Source organism: Cololabis saira, chromosome 16 (assembly GCF_033807715.1).
Source record: "Cololabis saira isolate AMF1-May2022 chromosome 16, fColSai1.1, whole genome shotgun sequence".
Lineage (NCBI taxonomy): Eukaryota > Metazoa > Chordata > Actinopteri > Beloniformes > Belonidae > Cololabis > Cololabis saira.
Window position 1 is genome coordinate 28,418,835 of NC_084602.1, and position 25,501 is coordinate 28,444,335.

The 25,501-nt window shown below is 39.1% G+C and overlaps 1 protein-coding gene across 3 annotated transcripts; it reads right to left on the minus strand.

Moving 5' to 3' along the window:
* Window positions 1-475: 475 nt before the first annotated feature.
* kiz (kizuna centrosomal protein) lies at window positions 476-23,916 on the minus strand. Of its 3 annotated transcripts, XM_061744091.1 has the most exons (15): window positions 23,780-23,916; window positions 23,368-23,430; window positions 22,769-22,931; window positions 21,502-21,573; window positions 19,569-20,184; window positions 19,168-19,426; window positions 15,833-15,952; window positions 15,015-15,179; window positions 13,987-14,137; window positions 11,979-12,132; window positions 11,449-11,511; window positions 10,066-10,149; window positions 9,579-9,648; window positions 2,487-2,518; window positions 476-1,922 (listed from the first exon to the last, which is right to left on the minus strand). In XM_061744091.1, exons 1-15 carry the CDS (start codon window positions 23,851-23,853, stop codon window positions 1,819-1,821), a joined length of 2,190 nt encoding a protein of 729 aa, XP_061600075.1. In that variant the 5' UTR covers window positions 23,854-23,916; the 3' UTR covers window positions 476-1,818. The 3 variants fall into 3 exon arrangements, with proteins under 3 accessions (XP_061600075.1, XP_061600076.1, XP_061600077.1); XM_061744092.1 differs by lacking the exon at window positions 22,769-22,931 and having other exon boundaries at window positions 23,780-23,852; XM_061744093.1 differs by lacking the exons at window positions 23,368-23,430; window positions 23,780-23,916 and having other exon boundaries at window positions 21,502-21,569; window positions 22,769-22,856.
* Between the last annotated feature and the right edge of the window lie 1,585 nt (window positions 23,917-25,501).

Consider the following 25,501-nt stretch of genomic DNA (forward strand, 5'->3'; position numbering starts at 1 on the left):
TTCATCATCACTTATTTAAAAGTGTATGGAAAAAACACAACAAAAAAAGTATTTAAAAAATGGAAATTGTCCTGATTTCAGAAATATAATTTCAGGTCACAAAGGGAAGGGACCGTTCAACGTATTAGTAATACCAGTGCACAGTTCAAAAACCACCAGCCATGTTCAGTATGCATTAACACAGGTGATATTGACCATTCATAATGGCTTTGTTTGAAAAAAAGAAAGAAAAAAAAAGGTCAAAGCAATACAAAACATCAGAATTCCAGATGCTTCCCAACCTTTTTTGAAGAGTGCTGGTTGCATTCAATTCAGTATATGATTATATACATTTCAAATAAACAATAACATTTCTCAGATTCAGTATATACACTGTCGTACTGATTTCACTGTCTTTTCAGAAACATGCTTGTTAAACAGGGTGCCATTTTTTAGTGCAATACAAAAGACAAACAGTCAAATAAACGTGTTGTGAAAAATATTTATTTTGAAAACACAATTCCTTTAATTAAGGCAAACAGCAAGAGCTCAGTCTAATTTGAACCTGAGTATGACAGATAAAGTAATGTGACAAAGAAAACACCCTATATAAAGCAATTATATTATGAATAACATCATTTTAACTGGAAGATACATCCTTAGACTTTCTCCAATTAACAATGTGAAGAGAAGGAGCCAGATTTCCTCCCCATTGTCCCCTGGGCGTGGATTCAGAGAAGTTCTTCATACAAAATGTTCCTGTTCGTACACATTAGTACAATATAACTCCACTTCCACCATGAGCCATCTGTCACACATGAGTATCTGTTGACATGCTCCTTAACTGGATATTATGTTAGGGAGCCTTTTAGCAAACTCCAAATTACTCTGCCACAATCCCTTTCCTGTGGTGGGTCAGGGCTGTCTGAAACCATTATTGGTAATGAATGTGGAGTTCTACTTTAAAAGGTTCAGGCATGTAAAGTCACCTAAAGCTGACTAATGGAATCCTGCTGACACTGGATGCCAGGGGCTTTTACCACATCCCAGAATGGGAGTTTTGGAAATCTACACTGCAGAAATAATGAACTATAAATGCAAACCTTGGAATGCAACCTCCCACACAGCAGCTCATACTTATTAATAGACACAGAACATACAATGTGCTGTAAAATCACAAAAACTGCACAAGACCACTGTGCGGTTTCAGCATCAATTCTGGTACTTGCGGCTCATTTGTAAAATAACACAGGAGAATGTAAACATGTCTGTAGTTTGGAGGCATGATTGCAATTATTGATGAAGCACCTTTCAGAATAGGTGCAGAACATTTGTTAGAGGCTCTAAATATTGCGAGTTTGCTAGCGCTGTAACACTTTGTGCCCTGGGAGATGGGGCTCTTCAGCAGGTTCACAGGTCGCACAGAAGCGTGCAGAGTGGCCATTGTGCTTTGTCATTTCACAGGTGACTCACATCACACTCGAGCATGCTGGAGATAGAGTACTCGGAGATGCTTGCAGCATTCAAAATGCATGATTTTTAGCCTAGTGCAAACAAATCGCTTTAAAAGATCCGTTTAATCTATTTCGAGCTGTTATTATGAGCTGGGAGAGTTGTTCAGATAAAGAGACTGAAGCAGGGTTAACATCAGTGCGTTGGACAACTCTTCACATACTTTACCCAGCGTGAGAGCTGTCAACTTTATTATTTGTTTTTACAATGTAGTGTGCATATGATTTATAATGCACACCTGTAAAATTATGGTGAGGGGGTGAATTACCGAGAGTCAATCTGCTGTGATATAATGCAGCACATTTAAGAAGGAACCTAGTGGAACTATCAGTCATAGAAGTCATCAATGGCATCGCTGTTTGTGCTGAATGTCGGAGGACGTAAAGCTGCTTCAATCTCTGAATCGCTGTCATCTGTGTCCTTCCAGAGAGCTTTACAAAAGGTAAAAAAAAAATTTAAAAATCATTAGAGTGGATGCCTTTTTCCATCTTTCAGGTGTAGACAAATTATCTAAGTAAGAATAAATGGGAAGTGAAGAGAGCTGGATTTGAGTTCACAGTGAAAACCTCAGCAGTCTTGTTTTACACAGCCAAAGATCAATAAAACATCGGTCCGCCACACTTAAGAGCTAAAAACATGTTCATGCTTTAAAATATCCCTGTGATATTTAAATCAATAAAGATTTTCTCCTTTTTTTTCCTTTTATCTTTAACTTGAACCATTTTGATTGTTTATTAAGGGATTAGTTGTTTTCAAAAGAGTCTTTCAGTAACCTAGACTCGGCATCAAGGTCATGTTTTTCCATTTACACATCCTCAAAAGGTACAGCTGCAATCACGGGAAAATTAAATGAAACATTTTGAATTTTGTGAAGCACAAATTTCAGAATAATTTCATACATTTTTACACACGGACCTCTTTATGACGACTTGTTTGGTATAATTAGCCTATTTTGACATGCCCAAAGGAAATTACTTGTTGGAGACTTTACTCACCTTTTGATTGTAGAACCTCCGAGTTCCCTCGCCTGGAAATACAAAGACAGTCAATAACCTTGCAAAGTTATTACTCGAATATCTTTGAGAAGAAACTTTTCCACACTATAAATTGCTTAAAATGACTTATCGCTGTATTTATATGTAGCATACTCCAAGTGAGTTTTTTTTTTAAACAGACAAACGAAGGAAATCATTAACCACCTCATACAACAAACACAAAATACTATATTAGTACCACTGAAAATATTGTTTACAAAACAGACCAAATTCATATAACTATCCACAATTATTAAAACTCAATAAAAAAATAAAGAAATTACATGACATAATCATTAGATATAGTGGCTACAGTCAAGACAGTGGAGTAGAGGAAATTTCCTTGACTCCTATTTTAATTGTGCCAAAAGACGTCCACAAAGGCCTCTTTATTCAAAAATAGTCCAAAGACAGGGTTGCCAGGTTCCCATAGCTCTGGTAATATCGCTATGTAAATGTGTGACCTCAGAAAAGGCTTTGATCTATCTCAATGCATATGCAATAAGGCCCCCCGCTCCACTTTTAAAGGCCTCCTCCTTAATTTACATCATCACAGAGCCTATTCAAAACCCCACAATATATCCTCATCATGTCTCAGGTTAGCATTCATATCCATATGGCTTATGTGTCGTCTGTGTCAGAGCTTTGTTGACACTTTTTCCTGGAAATTGTAAGAAATGATGCAGAGATTTACACCGTTAAGCTAAAGCAAAAAAAAAAAAAAAAGCAGTCGTGCGGTGTATTCTTCCATCCACATCAGTTCAAACCCATGACCTCTTTGATTGTCACCCTCTCATTCAGCCTCATCTCCTCATCTCTTCCTCTGCTAAATCTTGGCCCATGTGACTGTACATTGAGCATAAGCACTAAATTACTTTGGCTCCATTCCAGCTGCCATTTTCCAAACTATATATTGCTGCTTCGCACCACTCAAGACAGAATGAGAGAAAAAGATATACCTCGCTTTCCTAACTAGGAGCAGATTGCTTTGAGCTACAAACAATACACCACAAAGCCAGCATATTCATTACAATATAACCTTTAAATTCATATGCTGATAGAACTTCCTTCAGGACAAGTGGAAGACTCTTGCATCTCAGACTGCATATTAAACCTCGGGCACTTTAAGGGCAGGAAAATGAAACAGGGATGAGGAGGAAAAGTATTAACAAAAAGCAAAAAGGCCAGAAGAAAAAAAAAATAAATCATCATGTCTGCTTGTAAGCTGAAGAAGTACTGCAAATGATGCGGTTTCATTTGGTTGAAATGGAGAGTTTTGTTCATCAAAATTTTAATAACAATTTTTGCTAAATAAACACGAAAAAAAGATCTTGCTGTGTAGTCTAGTTTAAATCCAACACCTTCCTGTTTGAAATAAACCACTGTCATGTCAAGCGACAGCAAATGTGATTGAACATAACCACGCTGTCAAATGGTCTGGTTAAAAGGCAATAAAATCATGATTTTTATGATTACACCACTGCAAGCCTAATGTGTCCAATATAATCAAAGCTACAGAACAAAAGTCGTGATATGCTGACATATAAATGTTCTTTGAAAAGGTAAATCCACTTTCAGCTTTGCACACGGAACAAGATAAAAGTACACCTCATTCCCAACCGTAATAAAAAGATAAATAAAAACAGAAATGATCTATCTCTGATCGCCTCAGCCCCTAAGCCACCGGCAGGGAACGGTCCAGCAGTCCCTCTTCAGTGTGGGACAGGACTCATATCAAGACCGGGCTATTACCACAGAGCCTGGATTTGACCCGTGTCATATTCAGATTTTGTAAACACTTATGCAAGTTCATCTTCTCCCGAGCTTCTCTTAATTGAGGGACTTATCTGAATGTGTAAAACTTGGCTGGCCAGTGTAGTTCAGGCTCTAGACAGACACCAATGCAATGTGTTAAATGATGACAATTGTACTTTTTCTGGTTTTTCTTTTGGACCAAACCTGGTCTGCTTTGATCAGTTTCTGCCATGCTATTTTAAAATGATTTACCTTTACATTGCATTATTTCATTCATGATGTAGACCTAACTTTAATAATGGAGTGATATGTGCAAATGCTATGAAAATAATGAGTTATTGCATATTTTAGACACAAAAACTGGTCTGTGAAAACAACTGCAACGTGTTTTGAAGTTTAATATAATAGTGTTCCACTTTTAAATCCCAAGCTAGTTTGTTGTATGTTTATTCCTGAGTCAGTCCTAAGTGTCAATTTTGTGTATTTCTGGGAGGGGCATCCCTATTGGCCTTTAATAACACCTGGCAGCGTCATTAAGGTGTTCTTGTGGGTTTTTGACAAATCCAACTGTGGTAGGTCACTTCTGAATCAGATGATGGACTTTTTCATTTGTTTTCTAAAACTGTGGTTCATTTACCAAAACTAAAGCGTTTAACATTTGGATAGTCCTTGTTGTCTGTAATGTGGAGCGCTCAATGTCCGTTTCTTATCATAAAAGATCTGTAATCCTGATTCTCTGCACCACGTTACATGTTTGTACTGCGTGAAGGTCCATTCAAATCAAATGCATGTGCGTTCACAGACACAAAGGACACTGTACAAGGTTAACATAGAACTTCCTTTTTGCAGAGTAAAGTTTTAAAACTGTATTTGAGAATTTAACTCTATATTGTAGTTTTATACAAAGGTTACCTTCAATATTCCCCTGACCATGTGTTTGCATCAGCTATTCAGGAGTGGCTGTTGCAGTATCTCTTAGTTACCAGAGATCATGCTCTCTAGTTTAGACTTACACGACTAACTTTTACACACTCAATTTTCCCAAGATTCCTTGGGGAATTAAATGATAATATGCATTGGAGAGGGCTTTCAGTGATTTAAACAAAATTTGTTTAAAATATTTAAAATCTCCCACAATTTGTGAAGGACCTGTAGAGCATCATCTTTGCTTCACAAACACTGTGCCTTTTGTGGATACTATTGCAGTACAAAATAATGATTACAGCCACCTGTTTCAAACCACATTATTTTAGCCTCTTTACTAAAGTTGAATTGAATCCATGTGAATCTTCATATTTTTTGCAAGCCTGAAAAGCTGGGATGTATGTATATTGACAAAACTAAATCAAGCCAAGGACACAAACATGAAATATTTTGTTTCAATTGGATACATTTGGATAAAAGTCAAAGTAAATGTAACAATTTCTGGTTTTATTTACTTTTTCTGTGCCTTCCCTGACTTAATGATTTTGGCACCAATAAAGCATTTCCCTCAACATATGGATAGAAACACCATATGCAACAAAACAAACTAGTTTCTTACCAAAACCATACTTTCAAACTGCAGTTTAAAACATCCCCGCGTTAGACGAGGTCAAGCTTCTTATACTCACTGAAAATGTATTTTATGTTAAATCCTGGAGTCACTTCAAAGAATAAAAAAATGTCAGCGAATATTGTGCTTATCAAGCACTGAATTCTGCCTTGCTGATAGTTAGAAAACTGCTTTTATTTACCCTGGATTTTTTAAACTCCTGCCACCCACACAGAAATGCTAATAGCACAATAGCACTTTTGCTTGGCTGTGCTTGTCTAAAGGTAAAGGGAGACCCATCGCCACATCATTCCCATCAACTCCTACTCCCATCCCGACTCTGACCCTGCAGAAACATTGTTTAGGTTTCCGTCTAGATGTGCTCTAACAGGCCTGAATGGTAGCAGGATACAGCCCTCAGTGGGGGCAAACAGTGAGAGGCAGCTGACTTTGAGTGGGCGACTCTCTAACATGTGAGTGCTCTCTGCTGGCAGTGACAAAGTACTACAGCTCGAAGAAGGAGACGTTCACACCACTGATTTATATATACACAGTGTGCTCTCCTTCTGACTGGTGGCAGTCTAGTGGAACAAGCCAGAGCAAAGGATGGCTGAAGGAAAAACCATTCATCCCGCTGCACATTACAACCCTGGTAGAGAAGACCAGCAGCTCTACGCCTCATACATACATATATATATATATATATATATATATATATATATAAAAAGTGTCTGAAATGAAATGTCAAGTTAGATAAGCCAATCAGGGATGTATTACTAATTTCAAACAGCTTGCGTAGGACAGTGACCCCATCTGGTTGAGACCAAAAATGCTGCCGTCATCTGTAGTCATGTGTTCATTCTATTATAGCCGGGAAGGGACAAAAAAAACATATTTTCTTTGTTTCAAACTGCAACTTGAGTCAAAATAATGGGATTGTCAAGAGTAAAACAAGGTTATGATTTTGTTGGCTGTTCTATAGGGACATGGTAGAGAAGTACAGAAATAATGGCCTTACAATGCTGACTATTAGGCTTCCTATTTACAAGCTTCATTAACTTACAGTCAAATTTCATATTAAAAATCGCACCTTTCAATATCACTTTGTCACCGTCTCTCCATTTCCCTCTAACTCTCTTTTTTTATCTCTCTTCACTCTCTCCTCTCACCCCTCCAGCCCTCCTCCCATTGGATCGCCACAGATTTCCACACACAGCCTCTTCATGAGGGAGGGTGTGGATGGGAGATGGAGCTTCTGATTTTGAGACTCTGTGATTTGACATCGAACGCTTGAGCACATCCTGTTGTCCAAAGCAAAGCTGTAAATCGCTAATTGTTGACTCACAGTTTTTGTCAAGCGGGTGCAATAATCATCCCTCTGCCCCAAGGCTGCAGAGTTTTGCTTTCTATCAGTATACATGTGCATAAGTATTGTTTTTTTTAGATTACAAAAAGGGGGTAGGATAAAAAGGTACGCTGCAAAAAAATAAACATAAAACACAGGGAGTGGTATCTGAAATGTCTGTAACAGAGAGGCACAATGATTCTTTGCACGAGAGGAAGCAGTGGCATGCACCCGCATACAAAGGGGAACAAGTGGTCTTTACATGGAGTGCAGCTGCTTATTAAGACTCACTCCTTCGTGTATTATTCCTTTCATCCCCACTCAACCACAAAGTGATTTTACTTTGCCACTCACAAAGACTGCAAAAGATTTCTAATGGACAAATCCTTAATAAATGTTGCAGATCTGTCGCTTCCCTGCGAGTTACAATACAATAAACAGAACATTCCATAAAAGTATCTTACTGAAAAACACTGTGTGGGAGTGTGAAAGCGAGAGTGAGAGAAAAAAAGAATATGAAAGACCCAATTCTCCCAAATTCTATAATAGAGAAATGAACACATATAAATGTGTTAAGAGTATCTCTTTGCATCTTCTATAGACTGCATGTATTTAATCTGTAAAGCTTATTAAGGCCCTAGTCATTGCTATGCAAAGCAGTACCCAGTGCTTTTCTCTCGCTTTTCAGCTGGGAGCAGTGTTTGGCCAATAGGACTGGCCCCCCGCCTCTCATTCTGCATTCATAACATGCAACATTTGCACAATGTATCTCTCAAAGGCCCTGAATAGAAGGCCTTAATACTCATGTAAACAACTGCAAACCAATTACTTAATGAATCGAGCCCACACATAATGAGGAGCTTCACAAAGGGCTATAAATGCATTTTTTGTACCAAAGCCTCTGCTTTAAACTACAATCCCTCTGCTGTAGTCCAGACTTAACAGGCAAATCATAATTATTGTCTAAGACAACAGAGAGAAAACCATTTTTGTATTTTTGAGTCCAGCTCCATCCTTCTTTTGAAGTCACTCATCAGCTCGCTGACAAAATAAAGCAAATAATTAACAAGTAAGATGGGTGGGGTGCAGGGGTGGGGGGGAGGATGGGGGGGGGTACAGGATGGCGGAGAAGAAGAGGCAGAAAAGACATGGAGAGAAGGGCAAGAGAGCCAGAGCAAGTGAGATGCAAAGAGAAGGGAGTGAAACAGGGTAAGAGCATGCTGCTGTGTTATGCTTCTGCTCAAGTGCAGGGCTTCCAGACCACTTGTAGAAGCAATAAAGCACAAGAAGTGACTGTGGTAAGTGGAATGCTTAAATCTAAAGAAAAAAAAGGGAAAGACAGGGAAAATTGTACTACGACCAAAGAGAAGATTATGATATGACTCGGAAGGACTGGTTAGTGCTTCCATGGCAGCTCCGGGGAGATCACGGTGTCGGGCACGCTTACCTCCCCGTTTGTCGACATTTTGCACACACATACAGTTTGTGGATCGCGCCGGCTTTTGTATCTTTCTAATTTCTTCAAATTTTGTTTAATCACATATATTGCTGGCTTCCAATGTGCACTAATGACAGAGAGACGGGCACCACCTGAGAGGGTCTGGGCCTAAAATTGGCTCATGTTTATTAAAGAGGCTGGTCAGCAGAGCTGGCAGGGGCGGACATCAGCGGCTACGAGGACCACAATAGAAACAGGCCATTAGTGCCGTCCCTGGGCTGATAGGTGGACTGGGAACACCAGCTTGTCATGCCAAGGAGATACAGACTTCAGCACTTGTGTCAGCGTGGTGTCCAGTAATCACATGAAATCAGAGAAGATTATTCCTCATAACGTTTACCCAGCCATTACTACAACCCAAATGGGTTTTGCAGTGAAGGGCCGCTCTGAGGACCTGAAATGCAATTGCAGATTTGATGAAGTTGTGTTGATATTCAAATGTAATCGTCATGCTGTAAGCTTCCACAGAGCTATTTAGACATAGATGTTCTTTCCATATCCACTCATAGCTCTGATTTGAGCAACCTAAATAATGTTTCAAGGGTGACAAATGAAAGGACATTGGTCCTTGTGAGCACTTGAGCACCCCATCTTCCCAAAGTTGTCACTGATTCTCTTCTTCACATGATCTGTTTGCATTCTGACAACAAGCCTGAAAACAGTGAGATTATGGCTCCAATTTATTTTTTGTGGCAGCTGATTTGCTTTTGAATTCTAAAACCTGGTTGAACCCGGCTAACAGTGAGTAAGAGGGGCTTTAGGGGCCTTTTGTCTTTGTAAGCGAGTTAATGGGTGGCGCCCCCCTTGATCTTATGGAAATGAACAGGGAATTATGAGAGCCGCCATGCAAATGTACATCAACCACTTTGGCGTCTGGTGGCCCATTTCCTGTAGCCCGTTGAATGATAACAATGTTCTTACCGAGGGTAAGGGTCTTGATGTGAGGAGCGTTTGGCCCTCCCCAGGTCCTCTTCATGGCCGTGATTTATTCCTTAAAAGAGCAAACAAGGCCAGAGAAAACCATTTGATTTCTTGATTGAGCTCATCAAAAGCTAATTTACCATGCATATTTACATTTAAAGTTATGATGAGACTTATAAGCTCCGGTAAATTTTCTCAACACTGGTCTCGGGGTCCCTTGTTATGCAAAGGCAATCACAGACGAGGGCTAAAAAGTTGGCTTCATAAAAACACTTTTCTTTTTATTTAATGTATAACTGCCATTCATAAGTTAAGGTTCAAAACTGTGAAAGATTTTCTAAGGATTTCAAAATTAGACCATGAGCAAAAAATAGTTGCGAGGACCGTAATCAATATTTTGGTACCTAAGCTGTAATTCAGATTACATGTCATAAACAAGAATCTAGTTTCATCATGACAAACTCCTGGTGCAGGATTCTTCTCTTACCCGAAGAGTCACTCTCCTCCTCTTCAGAACTCTGTAGCCGTTTCTGCATGGCTGATTGTTTAAGTAACTGATATGCTTTGGACTCTGTTTGAGGACACACACAAACAATATGAACATGCACAAACACACGCAAAGTCATGGTCAAATATTTGCTCAAAACCAAGGTTTCCAACTTTCAGGGGTTTCTGTGTTTGACGATACAATACGCTTCAGTAGCTGAGGTTTTGGTCTCGGTGCTAAACAGAGAGGGCGAAAACACGGCCCAATCAGATAGGCTGTTGATTTAAACCTATCGCATGTGGCAACAGTTTCCATTAGACAGTAATCACCTTTTCACTTTATCTTGACATCCATTACTAGGGAAGCAATAAATGGATTTCTGTTTAAATAAAAAGAAATTACTTTCTGACCCAGTAAAACAGGTATCACATTTGAAATGGATCACAGGTGCTGCCCTGGCAAAAATTAACAGAGCCGGGTTGCGTGTACCAGTGATGCTGCAAAAGAACACATATCAAAACATAGAAACATTGTGATCTTATGTGACCAAAACAAAATATTCTTGCCTGAAAAATAAATACACCGTCTTTCATCACTTTCTCTAAACCATACAAGGTTTACAGTACACAGCAACCTCCTCTGTTTCACCCGGAGCACTTCATACGGCCACTGTTTTTAGATGTAGCCCCCAGCCTCTTGGTAATTACTATCGGTTCTAAGGTCACGCTATTTGATTGTGACATGTTCTTCCCTCAGCATAGCAAAACATTTCCCTTGTAAAATCTTTAGTCATGCTTTTTTTTTTTTTTTTTCTTCTCCCTTAGCTGGTTACAGCTCCTTTGATTAAGTGTAGCGATTGGAAACTGGACTCATTTTGCTGGCTGTGCACCTTAGGGATGCCAACACATGAAGAACCCAGTTGGAAATGTGATAGCCAAGGGTAACATAGGATTGTTTTACATTTCAGAGGTGCAGCTGAGGGAAGAGAACGCCGACTGCTTCCAGGATGCTGTCACATCTAGTATTTTTCAAGTCCAGCCTTACCGGAGCATTGTTTAGAAGATAATGAGAAGCGATGACAGATCTTCTACACTGCCCACCCTGGCGCCCTGACAATTAAAGCAGCTGCATTATGCTGGGCCAGCGAATTATCTGTGTTGCTAGAAATGTCTCAGACCAGGCTGGAAACATGGCTAGTGTTTTCTCAGAGATAATTAGAGAGAACTAGCGCAGCTCTTCAGGTGGGACTTTGACCCTGGATTCACCTTGATCATCGTGCCTCGGCCATTGTGTAAAAGAGCCCATTATTCACTGCAGTGGGAAAAAAACAAACCACAACATAAGGACAGTGTGAATGCTGAGGCACCAGCAATGCCTTTTTACCTCTAATAGGACCACTTTCCACAGGGCTTTCGTCCTGGCTGTCCTCTTCAGGGCTTTGTAGTTCTGTAAGAAAGGGTAGCACATGGTGACAAGCAATGGCAGGGAAGAAGGGAGTCTTGGGCAGAAATGGGGAAAGGGGGGTCTTTTTAAGCTCTGAATGGAAGGCTGTATGAAACTGGGCTTGCGAGGGGTTCATAAATAAAAAAAAAAAAAACCTCTGTAGTGGAAATCCATTTCTTTCATGACAGATTCTGCTTCATGCAGAGGTAGCTTGGAAAAAAATGAAATAAGATAAAAATAGCATTTTTCAATAAAAAAGACATCTGCTGGGGTTAAATGTTCTCTGGATTTTTTTGGAATATGTTGGTGTACAAAAAGAATTAAAAAAAAAAAACTTGCAGAAGTTAGAAAACCTATTAATTTTATCATAAATAGGGACAGTAACTCTGCATTAAAATATCACAACATGATTGTCAATATTATTATTATTTAACATGCTTGGTGTAATAACACTAATAACTTTCTGTTACCTTGCATCCGTTGTTTCGGTACTACTCTGGCAAGCTTCACATCTCTGTCAGCCAGGAGAGAAGGGCCGCATAAAGAAGATAAGTCACTTTCGTCCTCTGCTGAGGGGCACTCCTCACTGCATCGGGAGAGAAGTGTCCTCAGCAGCACTTTGGCCTGCAAGCAGCACAAATTAAAACCACACTCTTAATTGTTCTTTTTTGTGAAGAAAGTGTCAAATTGAACCCTTGGTGATTAAGCAAGTCATTTACTTTGGCCACGGCTGCTTGCACAGAGGTGCAGCTGTAATGTGTGTTCAAACGCTAGGGGCCAATAACTTCAAATTCTCTCACTCGTTTAACTAAAGAAAAATATTTTGCACACTTTTGCTACTGCTTTCCCCCTCAATTACACTTTTTTTTCTCCTTTCCCTCTCTTCTCATCCATGAGATTAGAGAATTGCTGAAAGAATGCAATCATCCTGCCGTTAATGTGCAACACGTACCAGATATCTTCCCTCTTGGCTGAGAGGACTGAGACAAACTACTCTCGTCCCCCCTCTCCAGCTCATTTTTATCTCGGTGGAGATGAGGATACACAATTAAGAGGAGCTGCTCTGGGAGATGAGGAGCAGGGAGATACCACACACCGATTTCCTTTCTCTGCTTTTTCCCTCCCCCATATCAAATCCTGCAATCATCATCTCTCTTTTTTGATCAAAGACTGCCTCTCAGCCTCAGATGGCCATTTGCAACTTTTAATGAGCACTAATATGAAGGGGATGATCAGGAAGATTTTGACAGTGACAAACTTTAAGTACATTGTCAATTGTTATCAGTAGGTCACAGTGAAGACTGACAATGCACATGCTTTAATTTTCTAAGAGGACAAGAGATGCAAACACATGCCAGTGACTTTCCACTTGGGATTTGAGCCTGCTGCACACTAAAAACTGCCTTGATCTAAGTTCCCGATATCGTTTTTGTTCATTTAAAAAAAAGCAAGACTTAGTCAAATGTACCGTGAGTTAAGAGCTCTCGCGGATCCACAGCATTTTAAATATCAATGAATGCAACTGTTAGCACTTGAATATTCAAAGGGCCTCTTTGAGTGTGTGCATGCGAGCTGCATGCTCCCATTTGTCAGAATAGCCAGGCTGCGTGGCAAGACGTGAATGGAAATTTCTGTTTGCTCTTGTGTGTGGAGAGTAAGCTGTTTTATGAGAAGACACAACATAAAGGGAGAGATTGGAGAAATAGAGAACCGAAGGGAAAGATGGAGTGAGACTCCGAGTGATAAAGGGAGAGAAAGATTTTCACTCAGGCTTTTCCTGATGCACTCGGATTCAATGATGGCAGTACCCCTCTTCCTTTTGTCAGTTCATATTTTCAAGAGGCTCTACAGTCGCCCTCTTTGGCTCTCTCATTGCATCGGAGACACTGCAGAGGATCTCCAAGCCACAAAAACACAAATAAGATGAGTCTGAACAAATTAATAACTCGAAACCTGCATGTGAAAGATGATGATTCCTGCAGAAGGTATGTTATAAAGCAGTTCTTGACATTATCTTTGGGCTGTGAACGGGAATTGTCTTTGCAATGTATTTCTTCAGTTAGACTGGCATTATCTACGCAAAGTCAAGGAGCGGGAAATTTAAAACAATAGCACAGGCCGCCAAATGGCTCCCTCTCTCCAACTGACTCGGTGCATGGTTGTACTTCTGCTTTAAACTAAATTAAAAACAAGTCCATCTCAGATTAGGCAATAATTTGAAATCACTGCATGGGTTTGGGTTTTTACTTCTTTCTCAGTTAACATGGGAAGGGCTAGATGACAATTGCAAGGCACAAAGAGGGCATTCAGGGACAGCTAACCTCTGTCCAAAATTATTATTATTTAAAATTATGAAAGACGACAAGGGGGAAAAAATGTGTCTTTCAAATATCATTGTGTCTTAATATGTACTTCTGCTATGAATGCAATTGTGTGACCTAGTGTGTGCTCTGAGAGACCGTGTGCCTTCAACGCTACCTGCTGGCTGTAGGTGGCATGGCGCTCCAGCAATAGTGGCGTGAACAGCTGGACCAAGTGCTCAGTGCTGAGGACACGGTGCTCCTTGAGCACAAGGACGTGCTTAAACCACCGATCCCACAACCGAGCGGAATTAGGAGGAAGCCGAGTACTGTGCCAATGGGAGGGGGGGGGTCACATGATGAGGGAGAGAGGCTTTCTTGTTAAACAAACAATAACAAATACAAGATTAAGGCACGGTCATACCCAAAAACAGTTACAGATTATTTTACTAGCAAGAAAATTTGAGTTATTATTACATTTGCTCAACCACTTTTTTTGAAGAAGGAGAAGCCATTTGAAACGGTCATGTTTTATTTTGAAACAATTGATAAAATATGTATTATTGAGAGTGAGAGTGATTTTTTTTTTAGGTTGCAACACTGGATGAAATGTCAAGATCAGTTACTGGGGATCTCCAGAGGAAAGTCCCAGTGACACAGACATGTCTCCTAAAACCGTGTATGTAACAGAAAAGGTCTCAATGAAATCAATATAGTAGAGAAGCAGAGGAGAAATTTGACTCAAGTATAAAAATTCATTATCCAAAGGTCTAGAAGTTGCAATTAGGGCTATTCAATTTACTAATGACGTGCTGGGTAGCATGCTGTGCTACCGTGGGAGGTGACACCTAATATGACCTTTTACATTTGTGGACAAGGGAGGCCAATCAAACTGTTCCTGAGAATATCTCAGTAACTACTAAAGGTGAGTGACCCATCCTGATGGTCCGGCAATGTAATGTAATAAAACAAAGTATAAACACATCGTCATCATCATTATTTCATCTGGGAAAAAAAACAAACAGCAAATATCAGTATTTTTCTGTGAACTAGAACAATGAGCAAAATAAAAAGGAAAAGTCTAAAAACAATTGAATTCCCTAAATCCCATTAATATATTAAAACACAAGTGTAGAACTACATAAAGAAAATAAACACGGATGCAGGTTTTTGGCTTTGGTTTCACAACAAAAACGGGAGCCTTACCTTATTTGATTAGGCTCAGTGCTGGACTGATGTGCACTCACTAGATCCTGTGGTAGCAAACAGCCCTTTTCTGTGCTCCATGACAACCTCTGAAGCTCGTGAAGGACGACTGATCCACATGCTTCAAGGTCCTCGTCATTCAAACCCGCTCCATCGTCACAAAGGCTGCCCAATATATAGAGAGCAGTCAGCTATTGCCATGGAGCTCTGGGATGAGCTTACAGGTCAGGAGTAGACAGAAAACATCCAACACACACACACACACACACACACACACACACAAACACACTAATAATACTAAACACGTATAATCGTGCACATCAGTGCAACTAAATATTATAAGTGTCAGATGTGAAATGGTCAGTCCCTTGATCAATGAAGATCAGCAACAAAACACAGATAAGTTAATACTGGATTTGAAACGCATGACAAAGGTTTGCATTGCATGTATCATTTTATACTCCACCACAGGAGCAGCAATTATGGTAAATTAATCAGTCTAAAACTGTATGAAAAACAAGCCCAGTCTAATGAATCGCATTCCCCCTCTCTCTCTCTGTCTCTCTCTCTGACTCCCAATAACAATTCAGCTGGGTGGTTACTATAACAATCACATGTGTTTGAACACCCCTCAGAAATAAAGATGCATGCCTGATGGTGAGGACACTCCATCTAATGTGAGGGCCCTTAGCAGAAGGATAATATGTTTTCCTCATCTGCGCAAACTGCTCCATGGCCATTAAATAAATGTAAAGCATTTCATTTTAGACAAGGAGAAATAAGATGTTAAAGTTTGGAGAAAGATAGAAAAGGCCGACCTGATAATTCCATTGAGTTGTCTTCCATCTATTAAAGAATCCGTATACACGTGGGTCTGTTCACCACCAAGTCGTCCTTCGATGCTGTCTAGCAGATTAAAGAGTCCTTCCAGGGAGAGGCTGAAAAAAACATTACCCATTAATGCGGTGAAAGGAAATAAAAGTGAGAGAGGTCATCTGATCGATTGGCCTATTTGTAAAAGAAAAAAAAAAGTCCTCCATAGGTCTGTAATACATTTTCCACACAATTTTCTTAAGGCACTCAAGGACAACTGGAGAACAAGGTCATCAAAATAAGATGTCCATCAGTTATTATAGTTGGAGAAAAATAAGACTAGAACTGAACCTAAAAAAAAAAAAAATCAGCATTAACTGAAATAAAAATAAAGATTTTTTTTATAAAACTACAACTAAATGAGAACTAAAAATTGACAATGCAAAACTAACTGAAACTACAGTAAATAGAATCACATGTCAAGTTTACTTCGCTTTCATTTTGTTCCTTGTTATTTTTATGTTAGCTGCTTCATTTTTTTAATTCATTCTTTTTTACATTTCTAATGACTCAAAATAAAGAAGAAAGAACTTATGTACAGTATGGCATTGTTGATAGGATTCTTTTATCCTACAGTTGTTGTTTATCGTAAGTCAATACCTCAAAAACTATAACAAAGACTAAAATTAAACTAAAACTAACCAAATTTCAAAAAAACTAAAACTGATGCTGTTGTTTAACTAACTAAAAGTAAACTGAAATATGAAATAATCAAACTGAAAAATGAAAATAAAAATAAAAAACATTAAAAATATTCAGATCTATTATATCTCTGATGTCCATAGTGCAGGGTATGGTTGCACAGAATAATCTTGGCACTCGTGCCAAAGTAAAACACTGCATCAGTGTTCCCTTCTTAAATGATAAAATTAGATTGAATATAAGTAATATGATAGCAGAAATTTAAAAAAGTTATAAGTACTGTATATTGACAACGTCTCAAGTGAAAAGGTGCAAAGAAAAGTATTCCCTTTGGATGATTTCATTTCAGTGAGAGATTTACACTTTAATCTGGTGCTGTATGAGGCCACAAAATGAGAAATGAATGCCTAATACATGTGGATATTGACAATCCATCTCTTTCTAGAGCATTAAACTCTGGGTGGCCCTCATTGAATTCTCCCAGAAAAACCCCAAGCCGCAAGATCCTGAGCCGCCTTCCATAAAGGGAGGCCAAAAAGAATTTATGACAATCTATAATGGGCTCTTGGGTTAGGGGTCAGCAAACAATTGCTCCCTCTTTTTTTGCAGGTTGTTTCCTGGTAACATCCTGATTAAGCTGGCAGCTTGAATTATATCCATGACATTTTGTAGGGTGCAATCCATCTGTGCCAAGTCCTCTTCAGTGTGGCTGAAGTAGAATAGGCAAAAGCGTCGTCTTTTTTTTTTTTCTCCCTTATCGCCTGTGTGGGCCTTGAAATAGCTATCTTTCTCTTTCCACTTTATTTATCAAAGCTCTTCAAAAAGAGACCTTTAGAGAGGGAGAAAGTGAATGAGTTGTGTTTTTCCTGCAAACCTCTCTCTCTAGTTGTATTGTTGCCAGCTTTCATGTCAAGGTCTCTAACCTCACTTTAGATGCTTCTGTTGTCCGCACATCGACATCATCAGGAGTGTATTGTTAGCCAGGAGGAAGAGGTCATCAGCAATACACCTCTAAAGCTTACAGCACTGACTCTGGGGTGATTTACCACATGGAACTGCCTCAAAATGGAGTGATTGGTGTCAGGGGAATCTCACCGTGATGGCACAGACAGCAAAGGTAACACACAAAGAAAGTGGAAAAACAAAACCACAAATAGCTCCGACACGGTTTGCTTTCGCTGCTGGACTAAGTAAGGGACATATCCCATCATTTGAGACCTTTAGAGTAATTTACTTGATAATACTGGCAAAAATTACAATGCCCAAAAGGCTTTGCAATTACATTTTTCTCAGTTCTATGCAATCTATAAAAATAAACAAAACAGAGCAATCATGCAGTTCACACAGCAAATTTTGAGCAGCACACACCGAGGCCATTATGAATCATCTCAGAAAAGAAACTCAGACAATATTCCAGTCTCACTTGCTCTCGCCATGCTGGCCAAGAAATATAATGGGATAATCTAATGAATTGCCTGTGCTTGTTTCTCCTGACTGCGAGCTGAATAGAGGGAGCGATATAAACTCTAACCTTAAGGGAGCGAGAAAGACAGGGAGAGGATAGACTGGATGCTCTTTGAGCTGCACATCAAAGCTTCTGGTTTTTCTCCTCATACACAGAAGATCTCCGTGTTAACAAGAAAAAAGATGCAGCCCCCACCATCGTCTCCCCGACACAGGCTAAGTGCAGCTCCTCTTAGGGCCACAGCATAAAAAGTATAGTGAACTACACTTACCACAAACATGCTACACTCTAGGAGAAGATATCATCCTTTACATTACTTTTAAATTCTAAAGGGAGTAAAACAACCTCTGAAATAAAGCCTTTCATAAGAAACACTCACATAGGTTCTTCCTTATATTTCTAAATAAGGTATATAAAAAAAAATTACAAGCATGAGTTATTGGTTACTTATTAATATAAATAAAAAAGAAAGAAAAGAAAAGAAAAATCATATGTCGATAGTGTTGGCACAATCGAACCCAAGGAGTAGTGGTGCACATAAAATATTGTATATTGTGGAGGAACAGCAGTGGCACAGAGCACAAGCATTCACACGGGATTTTCGGTGGCCTATCCAAAGTGATCCTTGAACTCAGAGGACATCATTGCGCTAAGGATTTGAGGCTGTAAGTGCTGTCCACATGCCCATCCTCCAGAACCCTCTATGGTGCCACAAATTTCTTCCTCCACTGGGGACTTCCTGAGGTCTCTCAAGCAGAAAATTGCTCTGTTACAGCATTATCTTGGATTATGGCAATAATGTTGTGAACAGGTCCTGAGCTCTCCCCATAAGATGCATCACTTCCACAGCCGCAGCCTCTGCCGAGCCACAGAGAGTACAGCGGCATGAACCGCGACACCCACAATTCTCTCCCTCATCCTCCGGCATGTTTGTACAAGGATGCCTGGACAATGTGTTACCACTATCTTTGACAGCCTTTTGTGTTTCAGCATGGCCTTGCAAAACATTCTCCTCTTTTTAATTTCTCGGTTTCCATCTAGTTAAAAATACAGACTGTATTATGCTAAATTTCATCGAACTATACCTGTTTAAACACTAAAACAGGTATTTTCCTCGTATGACCCACGTTTAAAACTCTGGAAAACGAATCACTGAAGTCGAACATACTGTACCTTTGCAAGGTCACAACTGGTTGTGAGGCGTCGCTGCCTAACCGGGGTGAGTTCTTAGATGCATTAGAGTCGAGGGACGCTGCAGGATTGTGCCATTTGTGATCTTCACTGCTTTCATAAGTGGCATTCCTCTCAGATTTATCGTCTGCTGGTAGATCATCTTCTGGCTCGGATTGTGTTACAGAAATCGTCAGGTCACTTGAACTGCTGTCTGACAACTGCACATCAGAACTGGAAGCGCTGACACTGTCACATTTACCTGAATGTAAACACACCACATAGTATCACTTGGCTTATTCAAAATCTTCAAAGGGGCAAAATAAAGTGCTTTAGATTGTCAATTTTAGTAAAGGCGAGTAAAAAATACAACAAGGTAGTAAGAAAGACATATCACTGCAAACCTGATGTCTCTTGAGCTTCTTTTCCCAAAGTGGTTTCCGACATCAAATGGCCAAAACCTCTGTCTTCATCTCCCATGATGAAGGGCTCACGTGACACCTCTTGGGAGTCATTCTGTTTTGCAGGGGAATTCTTAGCTCTCGTAGGGTTACTGTTGCCAGGAGATGGATTCTTCTCAGACCCTGTCAAGGTCACTAGAGGTGAAGCTTCTTGTTCATCATCACTTCCAAAAGCCACACTGCCAGCTGCGCCTGCTAAGGAACGGACAGATGGGAGCAGACCCATCGTTCTTTCATGTTTGTCACTCAAATTACAGTCGTCGGGGGAATCGTTTGAGCCTGAAATGTCATCTGATAAATGTGTCCGCTTGCTGGCAGCATCCTCTCCGCCGACTCTAAAGTTCTTCAAAAGGCCACTTGGTAGACGTTCACGAGAGCGCACACTGCAGCTGGGTGAATGAAGCAATGCTTGGTGTGAATGTACCCTTGTGGTGCCAGCTTCACTGTCAGACGCTCTGGGGATCTGCTGGTCCATAAAAATATCCGCTGGTGATTGTGTAAAAGCCTGAGCTGGCTGAGAGATGTTGCTGTGCCGTTGTTGTCTGTGAACGGCGTTACCCTGCAAAATAAAAGATGAAACAGAAACACTTATCCTTCTGCCGGCTACATTTTCCATTAAATAATAAAATTAATATTTTGTTTGTCATGAATATGGTTTTTCTAAAATTATTAATTAAATCGCTTAAGTTGAATAACATGTTTTAAAGAGGAATTAAACTCAAGTATGCGAAACATCTTCAGGTTTTTGAAAAAGTGTAGCTTGTTTGGGTCAAGGTCAGAGTACTTTTTCTCAAAAATTTCAGAAGAATGTCTCGGGATCAATGTTTTAACTTTTAATCTTATTATAAATCCTTTAGACAAGTTTTGATTCATGTCTGCAATGTCACTAAGGGGGTGAGAGAAAAGCAAAAAAAAAAAAAAAGAAGCCTCCCTCCAACCATAATAACAAAAAGCATGGCTTCTGTTTCTTTTCTGATAAGCGTCTTAAATACCAAACAGTTAGCTGCTTAATAACATTCACTGTAAACCATGCAGCCTGCCCTGCAGATCCACAAAGTAGGTAAAAAAGAGGGAAAGTTAATTTCTTGGCTGAGTGATTCCATCGGTAGCTGCAGGGCAAAGTAGAAAGTCTTTCACTAAAGTAGCAATTGATTCTTCTATCAATCTGCAGCACGCGTGTGCTCTTCCAAGGAATGTATTAAATATGAAAATCATATCCCGTTATCATCTGTCTCCAGCTTTCAGCCCGGTAAGCTTCCCTTAATGAATGCTGCAGCCTGAGGGACATGCACACTGCCAGCCAATGGCTTGTATGCATAATGGAGTGACGGTACCATTTTGCTCATTACAATATCGACAGGCTAAGGGGGGTTTGCACACAGTTACAAGTGACTGCTCTAGACAGCATGCTCCAAGTTATTATGAGATGTCTTAGACATTTCATCTAAAAGAGCTTTAACTGCTTTAAGTGAAGGGAGAAAGCAGCTATGGGCTTGAACTACATCGCTTGTCCAGATTCACCAGCTAGGATTAGACACCTGCGCTATTACAGATACACAGTTTAAATGTAGACCCCTCTACAGATTTACCAGGCATAATGTCTACTTTTCTTTGTTATTCTAAATTTGAAAACATAGCTTGATAGAACTGAAATTTGCATAAACCTTGTAAATATTTCAAACAGGAAAGATCTGCCATGAAAAGAAAACGAACAAATACTATTTTTCCAACAATGAAAGAGAGCAATACAAGCAAAACTCAGCACGGGTCAAACAATATCCACATGATGTGATGTGTGTAAAATGCATGAGATTTTTATCAATTCAAATTATGTTCACCCCAAACATTAATAATATCACAAGATAAAACATTTCACCTTTGCTTCGAGCTTGGGCTTCATTTTTTGTTTTGCTTCAACAAACTTGGAAATTTTTTTCAAAAAGTCTGCCTGTGAAAAACATGGAAAAGAAGACTAAATTGATCAAGTGAAAAAACAAACATATACATACACATATACACATATATATATATATATATATATATATATATATATATATATATATATATATTTAACTTGCACGTATACATCATAGAAACATTCACACATACTGCTGTGTTAGTGCTGACACATATATGAACACAGTGTAAAGAATAAGGCTCAAATTCGAAAGTGACAGCATCGAGGATGGCATTCAATCACAGTGGGTTTCCCTGAGCAGATGCTGACATTCTCCATAGCATTTATTTATCTGAGTGGGCAGAAACACACATGCATGAAAGCTCAGACGCAATGCATCGTACTTTCTTGCCTATTTCTCTTGAAATATCTAGAATAGCAAAGACCAACACAGCAAATATATAAAAATTTTATAAATGTATTATGAATGCAACTGAAGGAGTCAAATTGGGTTTTGTTGTACCAGAAATAAATATATATATATATATATATATATATATATATATATATATATATATATATATATATATATATATATATATATATATATATATATATATATATATATATATGTATGTATGTACAAAGTGAAGCCAAAGTACCACAGAAATATTTAAATAATAGCAAACATCCAGGACTCTAAGCATTGAGAGGAAATAAACCAATTGCTTGAGGGGAGACAATGACTAAACCTCTAGAGCACTGCAGAGTCTCTATATTGGGCAATTAACTCAGTGAGTCATAATTAGCCAATTTTGTTAATTTGATATTAAGCTGTCAAGCACTGTCATTGAGTTTTAAGTGATAATCTGACTCGCTCATTGTTTTGTCCCTTGTTCATTTGCTTGTGGTGATAAATTTCACTGTTTGAGTGTTTACAACTGTCAAATCTAGTCATTTTTGGCAAATTTGTATTCTTGTGTGTGTTGTGGACAGAATTTACAGGAAGGCATATGTCTGAAATAAGTCACATTACAGTTTTATGGGTATTTCAAAAACACTATTTAGATGAATAATTATAATTATAATTATTGAATCTGAATCTGGACAGTTCTGAAAGAAAAAAAGAACATTTAAGTATGGTTAAAATAATATGTCTGTATGGACTGTAAAAGAATGCTTATAATAAGAGAAAAAAAGTCACGGAACAAATGAAGTTTTGTGTGCCTGTGTGTCTGTGTAATACCTTTTGTTGTTGCAGGGAGTCATGGTCAAGACCATACTCCTTCATGCTAATTTCTATGCACTCCACATCTCTCTGAAGCTTAAGGTTTCTCATTTTTGCTCGTGCTTCCCTGTCAGTGATTTCTTTGAGATAGCCGTGCAGTTTGGAACACTTTATCTGTGAGCTGAAGGCATTGAAGAACCATTATTCCTTAGAAATATTATCTGACAGCATTTGAAAAAAAGAAATAAATAAAAGCTAGACTTCTCAAACAAGAAAAGGTTAAGCACAATCTGATTTAAATTTAAATCTGGTTCTCAAGTCCTCTATTGACATGAGTTTTTCTGTTTTGAGCTGAAATATAAATTTTGATCATAGTAAATTATTACTGAAAATACAAACTTGGATCTACTTTATTGCAGATTTGAACAAAAGAATCGGATTTCTTAACTGAACAAAATCCCCATGAAAATATTTAGTTTGACCTGATGAAAAGCTTAACATTTCTGTAAATTTGCTTCACAAACCCTGTAGTAAGCAACCGAAAAAAACTAGTTTGATGAGTATGACTGCTTTATGTTTTACTGCTTTATGTCCAGTTATTGCACAATTTCACTTACATTCTTTTATCTGACCTGGAACAAGCGAAGAGTTCCCTCTCCAGCTCCAGCCTGTGTTTCTCTCTGCACCCCACACACACACACACACACACACACACACACACACACACACACACACACACACACACACACACACACACACACACACACACACACACACACACACACACACACACACACACACACACACACACACGTGTGTGTACAATACTTATTAGCGGTACTAATAGCGGTTATCAGACAAAAATGGCAAATAAGAATGATACAAAAACAGTAAGTCCAGAAAAACTGGTTACATCTGGTCGGATTTCAAATCCTCCACATCTACCACTGTTGTTAGCTTGGGTGGCTAGTGAACTAGCTGCCGGTCGAGTCCGCGCTTTTCAGCACTTTACGGAAGAAGAACCCTCACCTTTCATGCATGCTCTGCTGAATCCTCGCAGTCTTTTCATAATACTGATCCAGGCTACGACTCGAGCCTGCCATTTCCCTCCGTTTGGCACTGCTGCAGAGTCCAGACGAAGCTGGAGGAGAAAGAGGAGGTGGGGAAGGAGCGTGGCTGTGTTTACGACGGTTACCATGGGGACCGTTTCCCAGAATGCCTTGCTGGTAAACACAAAGAGCACGTGGTACGAGGACAGCAGCTATGCTGTGAGTACAGTGTGTTGTGTGTATGCTTAAAAACTAATAATGCACACAAATATTGCCGTTTTACAACACCTGCCTAGAGGAAATTAGAAAAAAAAGTGGAAGCATTTACCAAATAAATGAAGATTTACATCAGCGGAGCAGAAATCTTTACAAAGACGCTTTAACTATTTAAGGACACTTAAATGTCATTTTTGATTATCGGGCAACTGGAATCTGAATTTGATAAATACCAGACATCCTAAGTCGTTCCTTGTCTTTTGCTTGATAAGCCTCTCCCTCTCTGGCGGACACAGATTGCCTCATTTGGTCAGATGGTCGTATCAGCACCAGATCTCATCTTACATTATCAAAGTTCATCGCTGGCATTTCTTAAAATGTCATGTTTTGACTGTAACAGCACGTCATTTTTTTTTGCAGAGCCACATCAATATAATATGTCCTTGCTGGGATTCTGAATTTGAGAGCTCCTCTAAAATGCACATCCCAATCAACCAATTTTCCCAATGCCAGTTCCATCAAATTGCTCTTTAGCTGTTGAACTGCGGAGATTTGTTGTCCTTTTATAATGCTAATATACCCCATTCAGCATCTCTCTATGAGGCTATTTGTAGTGAAATAAATCCCCTTGTTTGCTTCCTGCATGTATAATTGATATTGTTGCCAGGCTTTTTGTTTGTGTCGTGGAGAGCTGAAAAGCAGTACTTTGGTGGTGATGAAGAAAATGAGACTGGCAGCACTGCTGTTTCAGATGAGCTCGGCCAGGTCTGTGGCCTATGGTCAAACCTTTGTTTGATGTTATACCATAAAGTCGTTAACATTTATAACGATAACAGCCACCAATAAATATAGACCCGTAGCCACCTTTTTTGTTGTTATCCAGATGCACGTGGTCGTGGAAGAAAGAGATTGCAGCAAAGGAAGGTAAAAGGCTTTGACTTGGCTTTGACAAAGGTGCATGCCGTAAAATACCTGCCATTTTTAAGTGGACTATGCTGCATACATATTTTGTCGTCGTCCAAACTGCATTCTTATCTCATATTTTGCAATAAAATAATATGAATCCACTGTAAAATGTCCACTGTATAGTTAGTTTTTAATGCTAATGATATTTTAAGCATAGATTACATGTTAAATCACTACATCCAAAGAAGTGCTATAGAAATATTTTTTTAATCTTTTCCAAACATTACTATATTATAGTAATAGCCTGTGCTACACCTCTAAAGACATTGCAATACAATATGTATAGCCACTGAATGCCCAAACAAAGGTCACAATTTGCATGAGAATTAACAGCTAGTAAATTAAATTGATATTCAGTTCATTGAATCCTTCAGACCTTTGTTCCCCTGCCTCACAGAGCCTATGTTCAGCCCCTAGCTAGTCAGAAACATCTGTGCAGTTAATAATTGGATAAACAGCTTACAAAAATGCTAAATTATCTCCTCCATCCCCTCTCCTTTTCTTCCTCCCCTCATGCAAG